General features: G+C 39.5%; 1 protein-coding gene across 2 annotated transcripts in view; it reads left to right on the top strand.

Moving 5' to 3' along the window:
• SEMA5A (semaphorin 5A) overlaps window positions 1-13,283 on the top strand; it is a 361,263-nt gene extending 347,980 nt beyond the window's left edge. The window contains exons 20-23 of one of the 2 annotated variants that reach the window (XM_068396639.1): window positions 2,204-2,359; window positions 5,418-5,465; window positions 6,276-6,487; window positions 8,483-13,283. In XM_068396639.1, the coding sequence (XP_068252740.1) occupies window positions 2,204-2,359; window positions 5,418-5,465; window positions 6,276-6,487; window positions 8,483-8,602 (536 nt within the window). In that variant the 3' untranslated portion in view covers window positions 8,603-13,283. The remainder of the gene's footprint in view (window positions 1-2,203; window positions 2,360-5,417; window positions 5,466-6,275; window positions 6,488-8,482) is intronic. The other variant, XM_068396640.1, reaches the window with a different exon arrangement.
• The last annotated feature ends 643 nt before the right edge of the window (window positions 13,284-13,926 follow it).

Genomic DNA, 13,926 nt, shown 5'->3' on the forward strand with positions numbered 1-13,926 from the left:
TTGGGGAAATTAGTTTAATTTATTACCAATCAAATCAGAGTACGATAGTGAGAAATAAAAACTAAATCTTAAAACACCTTCCCCCCACCCCTCCTTTCTTCCTGGGCTTAACTTCACTCCCAAATTCTCTACCTCCTCCCCGCAAGGGGCACAGGGGGACAGGGAATGGGTGTTGCAGTCAGTTCATCACATGTTGTCTCTGCCCACCGACGAGAACTGAGCCAAGATTTGTAATCAGCAGCATTCCTTTAAACTTGAATGAGCAGGGCTTTATTGTTAGTACATATTTAAGGTAAGGATACAGGTACTCAGTTTACTTGGTCCAGCAGCTGACACTGTTGGTGACACAGCAGCTCCTGGCTGTGCCACACTATATAAGCAGGAAGAAGCCTGCTCCGTTTGCTTGACTCCCACCTCAGCTCTCCTATCCCCCTGAATTAGGATCCAGCTACATTATATCATCTGCTTCCATGTTCCTACTACCCACTCTGCAAATGAGGCCCTCCCAAGACCTCTCCTAGGAAACAGAAGAGCCGAGGGACAGAGCTGAGTATTCTTGCTCCTCACAATAACTAGATCCTACTGTTTGATGTCAGCTGCTTATGTAAAGGTATTTGCCCTGTTGCTCAAAGGAGGCCCCATCCAGACAGTTACTAATTGTTCATAAACATCAATATCCAGGTTCTTACCTGAGCTGCTGAGTACATCTGTTTTGTGAACAACTCCACAAGTGGTGACATGCATCTGAACAACAGACTGCTAGGACTGATTGCTGCTGTCTCTAAACAGCACTCTCTTACTGTCTTGAAAATGGTCCCAGGATCGATGCTTGAGGTTTTCTGTGATAAAGTTATGTCCATCTTCTCCATCCATTTCTTTTTACCATGCTGTTGGTTAGGAAGTGAATGTCCAACACTGTCATGGAAAGCATCTATTGCTTGATATTTTTCAAAACTGCAATCTCAAATATTTATACCAGAATCTGTTAAATTTTAGATGACTGAGAGTTTTAAGCTTTTCCTTTATGGTCGAGGGGAAAGTAATGAGTAAATGCAAACCTTGTAAACTGGATTTATGCAATGTATTGAAAGGGGACCAAAACAGTGCAAGACTTTCCTGACTTTCCACCTGATTCACAAAAAGTGTACAAAACCTTCATGAATTTTCCAAATTATTCACAAATCTTAATGTTCTTCAATCTAACTTGGAACAAAATTAGGTTAATATATACTTTTTTATTTGAAGTAAAATGAAATTTGAAAATTTGCTTCATAGTGACATAAAATCAATTAAAATTTTAAGTAGAAACAAACGTAGTTTGGCATATTAGGACTATTTAATACATATTAAAACCATAAAACATATTTCAGTGAGAAAGCCAACAGAAGAAAGAAAAATGTTTAACTGCGCTCTGTCTTCTATTATACGTGCCAAGCTCAGAAGACTCCTATGAAGACAGGACTTGCGCTTGAATTGTAAGAAAGCTGAGCTCAGTAAACTCACAGTACCTCATGGGAATGAAATCAATTCAGTTCATTTAAGGGAAGTATTCTGAGATCACACAGGCATGAAATAAGAATGTCTTAATCAAAACTACATCAGCAGAGGAAGAAATATAGAGAAACAATAGAAGCTGATAATGAACTGAATGGGGAAGAGAAAGTGAGAATACTTGATGAGATCTCTTCTATCTACAGCAAAGAAATGGAACTCAAATAACAAAAGCTTAAAAAAAATGTATTTGAAAGATGCTACTATTTTTGTGGTTAAATAAACATCCTGTTTCAGACCTGGAATACATACTCTTATAGCTCTCATTGCTACTTGTCAGGTACACAAATAAAAGGTAATGTCATTGTCCACCCTAACGACCTAGACTGGAATTAACTCCATGGCAATCACTCTTCCAGTCACCACCACAAAATCCCTCCAGCTTCTGACTTCCACACACAAAGGCCATGGCAGAAGCCAAAGCCATATATGTCTGAGGCAAATTTACCATCAGACTCTACATTTCAGAGACTTTTGCCAAAGCCGAACTTTGTTTTATCGTAATGAAGGAGCTGTCTTCTGCTAGTTGGTGGTAGCTGGGGATGAGGCCTTCTGTCATAAATCAGAAATACAGGCTATTTCTCTCTCACTGGGTGTGCTTGAAGCATTTAATTGCAGCATCCGCATGTGTGTCCCTCTCTGCCTGTTGCAGACAGCTGGTCGGAGTGGTCCGAGTGGTCCAACTGCGACTCGTCTGGCCTCCAGTTCCGCGTTCGTCAGTGCATCATTTTGTTTCCTGTGGGCAGCCAGTGCACAGGCAACACCACAGAGAGCCGAGCCTGTGCTTTGGACTCCAACTTCATACCAGGTGAGATCAGCCTGCTCCTCGAAGGATTAATGAAATCTCTCAATGTTTCAGGAGTGAGATGTAGTACAGTCCCACACGGCACTGTGCAGAGCCAAGAGCTGGAACAGAACTTGCCTTTTGTCAGCCAAAGTGTGTTGGTCTACTATGTAGAGACGATGTTGCCAGATCTGGTGTCTTCATGAAAATTTGCCTCACGGTACTGAGTGCTGTGGAGCTGCTCTCACTGTCACCACCCGGGACTTTGGTTAGTCCCTGTCACAGCATTCTGCAGGTCCCTCCCATCCTACTTGGTAGCAGTGTGCATGGATGGCTATAGACAGCTAGGAGAAATAGTTTCCTTTTTATTTTAAGTGTTTTTGAGACTTCGGGATTATTAGAGAAACATTCCTCTAGGTTTTGTGATTTGCATATACAAAAGTGGGCGCTGTGGTAGTTAATCTGGAAATAATTTCACAGATTCCCTTAAATTAATAACTGCTTAGAAAGGTAAATACTATTAGCTCAAGTCCTTATCTCCCCTGTGACCGCTAAGTACCTGATGGATAGTCACCTCATGTGTTATTCTATAGCATTTGTCAAAACTCATGACTGTACTTTTTTTTTTTTTTTTAAATCACAGCGGTCATTTAAATCCACACAACAGTATGGGTGGCCACAGTTCATTGCTGTTAACAGTCATCTTTCTGCCTGTATACATTGAAAAAAGCTAGCAGTCTATTCACAGACAGAGAAATTTACATTTTAATGTATCATTTGAAATGTAATTATGTTTACCCAGTGCAGCAACCGTTTTTATTTTTTGATGACTTCGGTACAATATAGTACAATGTAACAAAGAAATCAACAAATGTAAACACTGTTTTTATGGATGGTGCATAATGCTTTAACTCCCAAATACTATTTTTTCCTCCAAAACCAATGTGAAAAATGTCAGTGTGAAAGCAAAAACACCCAAATTGTAATTTCCCCTGAAGCAGCTCCGTTAATATTTACATTCTGTGAGTCCCCTGCTTAATCCAATATAAGGTCTACATCTTATTCTGGAAAGTAGGCATCTTCAGAATCTGAAATGATCCACCTCTTCTCTCACCCTTCTGGTCTGTTTGCCACTCCTCCTCCAATTACCTGTATCACAGCAGATAAGGTCATGCCCATTACACTCACCTTAGGCAAACTAGCTTGCTTTCTTGAGATCGCTCAGCTCACTTTCACTCCTCCAGGTCCTCCGACTCAGAGTTCTCTCCCTCCCTCCCTCTCGACCTCTCTTTCTTTTTCTAATTTATCTCCCACTCGTCCTCAGCTAGTGTGCTGGTGTGTCCACCGTCATGTTGTCTTCTCCTCCTGCTTACCTTAGCTCTGTTCCTCTACAGAACTTAGTATATAGAGTGATTCTGGCAGAGTGCAAAAATGACTCCTTCTCATAATTGCTGCCACTGTTTCCAGAGTTAGTCCTTACCAACATTCCCTTGCAGAGCTTTATGGTTTTCTGGTACATTTTTTTCTGCTTTTTGTTTGGATTATGAATTAATGGTCTCAAACAGACAAAGTATATTCTCAGCCTTTAACTCTCGGTGCGAGTGCTGTTCTGTCAGTTCTGATACTTTCTCATTTTGAAAATAGTTAGTATTGATTTAGCACTTGAAGAAAGGTAAAAAATTGTGATCCCTTTAGCAGTAGCTGTGCGTGGATCATCTTTTGGTGGTGGAGAGCCTACTCTTAATTCCTCATACAGAAGCTATTGCATACCTGTTGCCATCATTACTGCCCTTCTCTGGTCTGTTTTTAGTTCCCCTAGAGGCATCCTTAGATGGGAAATCCAGAGCTGCACGCAGCGTTTGTGGTGTGGACAACTCATGGATTTGTAAAGTGCCATAATGCTGATACCCTGTCCTATTCACTATTGCTTTCTTGGTAGTACCTAGTATTTGTTTTGCCTTTTTGGTTGCTTCTGAACACTAAGCTGATATTTTCTTGGAACAATTTTCCATAAACCCCCGGTCTCACTCAGGAGTAGTAATAGTCAGCTCACAGCCCACCATTTTATATGTGAAACTAGGATTGCTTTCCACTGTATGTATCACTTTACACTGATCTACATTCTGTTTCATTTGATATGTTATTGCCTAGTTTAGTAGGGCCCTTCTGCAGCTCTTCACAGCATGCCCTTGTCCTTGCTACCTTAACTTTGTATCATTAGCAAACTTCAAAACCGCATTTGCCTCCTGCTTTTCTACCTCTTAGCTGAAAAGCCTAGGTCCCTCCATTGTAAGAACTGGACACATTGTACTACGCTGTTTTCTATCTTTTCCCTCATCTCCCATATCTACTTTGTTGCTTGGAAAACCTTTGTCAAGGAACTTAAAAGCTATTTTGAAATCCAGGTAGACTGTGTCAGTTACCCCATCCTTATCTACATGATCATTGACCCTTTCAGGGAGGTTCAAGAGATTTATAAGGCAGGACTTCCCTTCACAGAAGCCGTGTTCCTGAAGTAAGGAGTGGGAAAAGTTGATTGCCAACAGACTTTTACTCGACATTTATTCAGAATGCTTCCAAAGCAAAATGGTAAGGATACAGGCTGGAATTACATTTTATTAGTTTACAGTTGAGACCCATGAAATTGGCAGTCATCTTTTTTGAAGATTTGTAAATTCCCTCTTTTCTCATTAGTGCTAGATGTGACTTCTAGAAGTAATCAGCCCATTTGAACACAAGACAATTAAACTCTCATTAATTTTACTATTCAGAAAAACAACACTTTCTCAACATGGTTAAACTCCACAAAGAGTATTTTCATGTGCACTTCATCTTTTTAATTCCAGAGATGTTTTGAGGCAATAATTAAAAATATGTTGCTGCTTTTGCTTGGGAAACTAAAGAACCTGAAGATGTCATTGGACCTTTTTGTTAATTCTACCACATAGTCAAAATCTTTTTTACTTTGGATTTGGAGTGAATGTAGTAAAATAAGTTTTTAAATTCTTACTGTGCTAATCAAGCTAGTAGTTCTCTGTAATATTTTTTCTCCTTGGCATAAGCGGTTTATTTACTTTTCTAGAAATATCAGTGGCACGATCCAGGAGCATAGAAGAAAAACGATGTGGCGGTAAGCTTTTCAGCTTTAGATGTGTGTTAAACACTGAAATATTGATTCCTCATTTTTTCCTTTTGTTTCACCTTTTGCACCCTCTTAGTTTTATTCTACCTTCTAAATGCTGCATTCTCATTATTTACACTTGTACAGAAAAAGAGATGTAGTTTCTATGGGATTTCTCATTAAATATCCATCTGCCATTGCTGACCTTTGAGACAAGAACATGTATTACCAGATGTTTGTATTTTCTTCTTTTTTAGTACAGCAGTCACCCTTGTCTCAAAAAAGAAATTCCTATTATAAGCTAGTTATCAGTAGGTCAAAATTTGTAAAGCTGCTCCACCTTTTTCAGGATAATAATTTCACAAACCTCTCTGAGTCTCCACATGAATAGCAGAAAGCCAGCCTGCTAACCCATTCAATAGCTCAGACTGTATCTGGGACTCATTTTCAGCTTTGCTGCCAAAGACAAAACGAAAAAGTAAAAAAAAAAAAAGTTCAATTCCAGAAAGTCCAGATGCTAGCAAAAAAAGTCTTGAAAGAGAAAACTGTTAAAAACAAGCAAACAAGAAGCAGAAGAAGAAAAAGGAAAAACGACAGAGATGTATGGATATCTAAGATTCTTATAATGACCCCTTCAGGGAAGCACAATGCATTTGCTACTGTAGGGATAAACCATTGCAGTTGAGGTGTTTCTGGGAAACACATGAAATTTCCCTTATCCTTACCTGAATCAAGCACTTGTCTACATTTTTCCTCAAGCTTAAGCTTTTATTGCTACTTCCTTAAAAATATGATTGTCTTCCGCTCTCCACTCTGCAGAGTTCAACATGTTTCACATGATTGCAGTGGGATTAAGTAGCTCAATACTTGGTTGCCTTCTTACCCTGCTTGTTTACACTTATTGCCAACGATATCAACAACAGTCCCATGATGCAACTGTCATCCATCCGGTGTCACCAGCTCCTCTAAATACCAGCATTACCAACCATATCAACAAACTGGACAAATATGATTCTGTAGAAGCCATCAAGGTGAGAAGTGGGTTGAGAGCTCTATAATGCACAACATGTATGGTCCTAGACAACAGTTCTGCTGTATCAAAAGAATGCTACTTGCTAGTTTTCTGCAGTGGCATTTGGACTCAAATTATGCTGATTGCTAATGACAAAAATAGATTTCACTTGAAGCATTGTAATTACAGACCCTTTCCTTTGTCAATCTTTATTACACAGGAATTTAGGTTTTGCGTGTATATATAGTTTATCCATCAACAGCCTTTCCTGGAAAAAAAACCCAGACCACTCAAGTTTTGTGTTGTGGATTTTTTTTCCTAATTGTATTCCCTAGTGGCTTGTTCAAGAAGTAAGTAGGGCCGTTAACAATCATCATTACATATATTGAAGATAATCCTTTGCTCCAATGATAAGGTGTCAAGGGCACTGTTCATCTTCCTGCACTATGTCTTTATACAGGAGATGTATCTGGTGAATATATTCTGGGTCAGACTCTCAGCTAGTGTTCATACCCAAAATATTCTGTAAATGAGCAGTACAGATTTACATTAGCTGAGAGTCTGGCATGATACCTACATCATATGATCATTGTTCCCAAACAGCTGTTTGGGACCCTTGAGACCCTTTAGAATAGGTCTGCTTTTCAGATCCACTGAATTAAGGAATGATGAGCATTCTGAAAATACCTAGTTCAGTATCTTCAGATTACACAGTTTATTCATCTAGCTGCAAAGCTTTTTGTAAATGAGGATTTTTCTTAAATCCTAGCTGGATAATCCAGTTTTTAATTTCTGTATTTTACTTTCTAATTAAAGACATTTTAAAGAATGTCATTAAAAATGGCAAGAAAAGTCTAGATTTTGTAATCAGTGGTGGATATGTACCTAATATAAAGCTTTTCCAAATTCCACTAACCATCTCTCTGGATAGCTGCAGAAACAACAAAAAAAAAAAAGAAAATTCATATTCTAAATACCACAGAATCACAGAATCACAGAATGGTTAGGGTTGGAAGGGACCTCTGGAGATCATCTAGTCCAACCCCCTGCCAAAGCAGGTTCACCTAGAGCACATTGCACAGGGTCGTGTCCAGGTGGGTTTTGAATATCTCCAGAGAAGGAGACTCCCCACCCTCCCTGGGCAGCCTGTTCCAGTGCTCTGCCACCCTCAAACTAAAGAAGTTACTCCTCCTATTCAGATGGAACTTCCCATGTTTCAGCTTGTGCCCATTGCCCCTTGTCCTGCCACTGGGCGCCACTGAGAAGAGTCTGACTCCCTCCTCTTGACACCCACCCCTAAGGTATTTATAAGCGTTGATAAGATCCCCTCTCAGTCTTCTCTTCTCCAAGCTGAACAGACCCAGCTCTCTCAGCCTCTCCTCATAAGAGAAATGCTCCAGTCCACTGATCATCTTTGTAGCCCTTCGCTGGACTCTCTCCAGTAATTCCTTATCTTTCATGGACTGGGGGGCCCAGAATGGGACACAGTACTCCAGATGTGGCCTCACCGGGGCCATATAGAGGGGCAGGATAACCTCCCTCAACCTGTTGGCCACACATATAACCATACCCATATAACTTTTAAAAAAACAGGATTTACACTCTTAAGATCTTCAAACATTTCTCCATATTGCATTTGAAAATCAAGGAATTAATGCAGTAAAGAGAAAATAATTCTCATTCAGTAAAAAGATAATGAATGAATCATTCTAAGAGGAGGAAGTGAATATGTATGATTCAAAAGTATTTCTAATCATAAAATTATTTTTGTAACATTGCAGGAAAAGTGCCTGGCTTTACTTTATTGAGTAGCATTGCTTTTTGTAGGAATGTTATTATGTAAGCAGATACATGCAAATGCAAGTTTTTGTAAATGTGCAGGTACTTCTCAGTGCATTTTTGACTGACTTACTATACATAGATATTTGCCACAAAAATAGCCTTGGTGAAAGAGCACTTAGTGGCTACCTTTCTTCTGTCCTTCTCTTATCTCTTTCTTTTTTTTTTTCCCCAGGCATTTAACAAAAACAACCTGATTCTGGAGGAGAGAAACAAATACTTCAATCCACATCTTACTGCAAAGACTTATTCTAATACCTATTTTACAGATTTCAATAATTATGATGAGTACTAATGGGCTTGTGTATTTTCTGGCCTCCTGTAACTCCCCAGTCCCCAAGGCCTGTGCTACTTGACTGCTCATGTGATTGAGGCTTCAGAGATGAAGTTCAGAGACATTTCAAGCACGATCCAAGCCATCAATGTCCCATTGCTGCCAAAAGCCCCAAACACCTGTTTGTGACATGATGTTTTCTTTGCAGAGTGCAAGGTTGGCCTTCAGTGTCGGGTGCAACTATAGCCGCTTGGTGTTGCTGGACCACATGAGGATTGCATCACTTCACTCAGTTTCATAAACTTCCAGTCAGATTTCTCTAAGAAGTGACAAAGTAATACCTGAGCTTTAAAAAAAAATAATGTTACCCCTTAAAGCTGCACCAGGAGTACAAATCTAGTTTTCTTTTTAGGCATTGTCTTTTATTTCCATGAGGTTTGAAGAGGCAGCCATGGAGCCCTCTGTGCAGTCTCCTGAAGCTCACATCACCAAAAAGAGCTCGCAGGATGCTGGGAACAACGACAAGAAGAAACGTGGTGGTTTAGCGTTGCTCTGCGGCAGCTCTGGGCTCTGTAGGGCTGATCTTCCTGGGCTGTAAATCACCCTGGCTGCAGTTCAGCTGTTTGGAGTGCCGAGACTAGGGCCGTACTGAGGGCTACAATCTTGTAATTAACCCAGAAAGTTAGAGAGTCGGTGGTTTCCAGTTGCAAGCCAAGCCAAGTCGCATAAAGCCTTCACCTAGTTCAGTTTAATTTTTGGGAGAGTGTAGAAGGGCATGTCCCTCAGGGAGGCCAAGGGAGGAGGGCAGATAGGAGAGGCATGCTGGAATGTTTTTCTGTGTGTCTTTAGTAAACCAGCCTTTCTGCAGCGTGTGGGTTTGCACGAGTCATGGCATCCCGCAGGCTTCCTCTCCCTGGTGTGTGTGTATGGGAACCCGCTCGTTTCTCTGCTGTAGCACTCGCCATCAGGCCGGTCACAGAAAGATACAACTGCACCGTGTTTTGTGTGCCTTCTCAGGCTCTTGGGGGTACGTAGGCATAATCATAGATCTGCTTTTCTCTTTCTGGCTTTTACTTTATATGCACGTGTCTGACAAACAAAGCTGGCTCAGAAAATGCAGATGTATTTGCAAAGCATTGTCTCATCTTGCTGCCATGTCCGACCCACGCTAGTCAGCCCCTAGAGGAACATTTTTATGGTGTTTTAAGTGATTATCATGTTGGACTTCATTGATGTAAATATTTAAAATACTGTTTGAGTTTTAAGTTATCAGTTTTAATTCCTTTTGTAGTGGAAGGTGAGGAAACACAAAGGATTTTTATACCATTTTTCTTTGTTCTGTCTGTCTTCAACCCACATTCATGACATGGTTATTTTTGTATCTGAAATTCCAGATGTATAACTAAAAAGAAAAGGGCAGGGATTTGGGCAGATTTTCCAGAGTACTTAGTAGGAAGGCAGCATTTGCTATTCTCAGAAGCTTGTGAAAAGAAAGTAAAAGTGAATATCAAGGATTAAAGAATTGGGCTTTCATGTACAGTTTATAATGATTCAAAACTATGTACAAAAAAAGCAAAAAGTACCAAGAAACATTGATCATGTGAGACTGCATTTGAGCACCACGTTGGTGGTCTAGTCACTTACATAGCAAAGGTAAACACTGTATCTAATGACAACAATGAGCAACATTCTTGAATGGGGATAGATCTGAATGTAGCACTATGCTTCCTATCTCTGTTCTGCAGTAAAATGAAAAAATGCAATGTCTTTGAAAATCTGTGCAGCAAAATCAACACACATTTACCATCTATGAAAACAATTAAGATCAGACACCTGTTTTTTCCAGCTGAGTAGTTCTCCCTGTTACTCAGTCAAAACAAGGCACCCCACCCTCGCACCAGTTCAACTCCAGAAAGTATAATAATACTGGTTCTCTATGATTTGTGATTTTTTTACTGTACATTAGATTTGGTTTTCCAGGAAGAAATAAGCTGATTACCTTTGTGTAAGAGGAAATTTTCTCTGCAACAAAATTCAGGGAAACAGATAGAGGGGGAAAACGCTGCCCAAATCGTAACCAGTCCAGTATCTGAATCACTCTGTTCATGCCAAAAGATAAAATTTTACATTTAAATAAGATAAAGAAAATAAAATCTGTGTTGCTGCCACTGCCAAGAAAAAGCAGCACATGCACATACACATATATGCACAACACTGTTCCTCTCTGCCCCTGTACTAAAAGCACATTAGTCTGGCTTATGGATTTTGTATTTAGACTATTAGTTATGAGACCAATATCTTAAAAATATTTGAAGTATGTATTTTTATTTTAACCTTTTTAAATTAAAATTATCTGAAATTAGCTTTTTTTTAACTCTTCAGTAGTTTGAGGCACGCCTATCTTTACAGTGATCTATTTTCCATTCTTTTAATGAATAGATACGTGTGTTCGATACGTGTTATATAAGCAGTAATAATACCCTAGGTTGAGTCTGCATGATCATAGGTAGAAGTGCATTTAGCAGATGCTCAGTCTGCTAACACTTCTGTCTCCCAAAGGAGTATTCCAGGTGTTCCAGATCTGTGAGCAACTCCCATGTGATGTCATTTAAACACCATGCCAACTTGTCAGAAAAGTGTTTCTTTTAAACATATTTTTTGGTCATTTAGCTTCCTACATTACATTATTCTAAATTGCAGGCAGAGGTATATTCAAAGCTCTGTCTAAAGCAGTAGGGTAAACATGGAAATTTCACAGCACTTCAATGAGAAGAAATTGATGGCAAGATCTCCTTGTCAAGCTAGATTCTGAGACAACAGATTTTAAAGCCATTAGATATTTGTGTCTTAGGTAATTTCAAAGGACCCCAGATGCACTGCCTATATCAGTATTTTCACCTTCTGAGTTCTACACAGCTGCCCAGGTAGTTTAATACAGCCTTTCCTAATACGTGGAGCAAAGCAAACTGCAGTCTCTATTAATTTTCAATTTATTTTTTTTAGCATTTTTTCTAAAATAGGCTACACACATTTTGATGAAAAGCAGAATTCTCCGTGAAAGCTCCTATTTTTCTTTTGCCAAAAATGTAACGAAGTGGGCATTTGACTGCAAATCTTGTTTAAGCTGATAGAGCTCTCAGATTTGCGCAAGGATAAAATTTGGTTCTTATAGCATTTTTCTGTTCTTGGAAAGGGAAAATCAACTCCCTTGTCCATTAAATGCCAAGCTTAAATACCCCTTTTCCTTTCACTTGGATAGTGATCTTTTCTGTATAAATAATTGTATTACCTCTGATGCCAATAGTTAATATTACTAAACCCCTTTTGCACTGATTGCTTAAATTTAAAAATGTTTCTCTATTTTGAATGCAAACATTTCGGCAGACAGATCAAAATTTTCTGAGTAAAGCTGTTTCTGTGTAGCCCTGCTACACGGAGTGAGGAGGAAGCAGTATTGCCAGTCAGATCCTGTACAGTATATACTTTCATTGGATAACTCAAATTAGAATTGTACTTGAGTCATTTTGGGCTTATTTTTGTGTCTGATACATAACGTACGTTCCTCAGTTGCTTAGAAAATGGACTCCTGTGCTTGCAGATTTATCTTGTACTTTGATTTGAGTCTCGTGGCCTTTATGGTCATTTAAAGTTACTTTACGAGGAAGCTTTTCCAGCCGTTTGCAGTTGCCTGCTGTTGGAGCAGTGTGGTTTGGCTAAAACTAATCAAGAGATTTTTAACTAGGATTAGGATTTTCATAAGAGAGTGGGAGAAAGAATGGGGCTTAAATGGCTTTGATTTCCAGGCTATTAAAGAGTACTGATTAAAGTCTCAGATGGGTATAGGACACTGTGCATTTAGCTAGTTCTACCAGAACTCCACGGTAACCTCTGGGAAAATACCACATCAGTATACAAATCAAGAGCTACCAAAGCACTTACATGAAGAAACTTCTCAGAGCATCAGACCATATGGCTGTTCAAACCAGAAAAGAAAGTAAGAGGTCCCAGATGCAACAAAAATGTTAATGGGAATAAATGCTTCAATATTTTTTCCTCATAATTCTAGAATAAATATATGCACTTCTTTAAATGTGGGACCAGTTTTATTAAAATCAGCGCTACATAAGCACATTCCTAAAGTTAATTGTATACATAATGGCTTTGCTGTATGAGATCAATTCTGTAAACAGTTTAGTCCAAGCTTGTCTTGCTCTGCTTGAGGCATCTGACCAATTTCTGATTGTAGCTGCCACCAGCACCCTCTATGTCTTGTCTGGGAGAACACCCTTAGATGGGCAGAGTTACATCCTGGCGAGGGTTTGTGTCTCTCCACCAACAATATGGTGAGCCTAGAGAGATACACTTAAAATTTTCACTGTCATTTGGATGCCTAAATTTAGATTGGCAAAAGCTAGGTTCTTGAGTATGATTTTACTCATCGCATAAGTAACACCACCGAGTTCAGTGGTACGGATGTAACAAGTTACTTATTTTAATGTATTTACAAGACTGAGCCCAAAACATATTGCTTCTGCACAAATCCATGCACAGTACAAGATGACTTCAATAGTAAGAAACAGATTCATTTAAAATTGTTCCAAGCAAATCAGCATCTTGATATCAGGGAATAGATATGTGTTCATTGTGTGGGGTATTTGAATTCATTCCTTTCTTTGCTAAATAAATGAATGATAAAACAAGATACTGCTTGACTTCATTTAAAAGCCATTCTTCCAAATAAAGAATGGTTCTGGGCTCTGTGAATATTTTCCCTTTCTTTCCCTCTTCGCTTCTCCACTGAAATGAATCTGTGTGCGGCTGAAATGGCCTCAGCTAGACTGTTCAATGTGGCTGAATGAATGCTTTGCGTTGTGTTGCCATGCGACAACATTTTCTAACTGGGATGGTACAAAGAGGGAAATGTGCTAACCTGGGAGGTTTGGCAAAGATTTCAACCCCAGCAATAGCAAGGGTAGGCAGAAGTGGAAACAGAAATGCAGAAGAATGTGACTGAAGGCTTGGCAAACTCATCAGCAAACTTTCACAGAAACTGAGAGGCTTTTTGGGAACTGCCAAGGGCAAGGCTGTTGGGACTGTAACCTCCCAAATAGTCAAGCCAAGTAGTTGCTCAAGCAAAAGCAGACTGATTGCAACAGGTACTTGTGCAAAGCTGTGGCTGTTACTCCAGATCAGGGGAGAAATGAACTGGTGATGCTCTCAGCACGAGGTTAACCAAAAGGAACCGAAATGCTTTCACAAGCAGTAAGCGCCTCAGTACTGGTGGCATGTTGGCAATATCTGTGTTGGTGGGAAGGACAGGGCAACAGGAGCAGATTTGTAGAGCA

This window comes from Nyctibius grandis, chromosome 3, assembly GCF_013368605.1.
Source record: "Nyctibius grandis isolate bNycGra1 chromosome 3, bNycGra1.pri, whole genome shotgun sequence".
Lineage (NCBI taxonomy): Eukaryota > Metazoa > Chordata > Aves > Nyctibiiformes > Nyctibiidae > Nyctibius > Nyctibius grandis.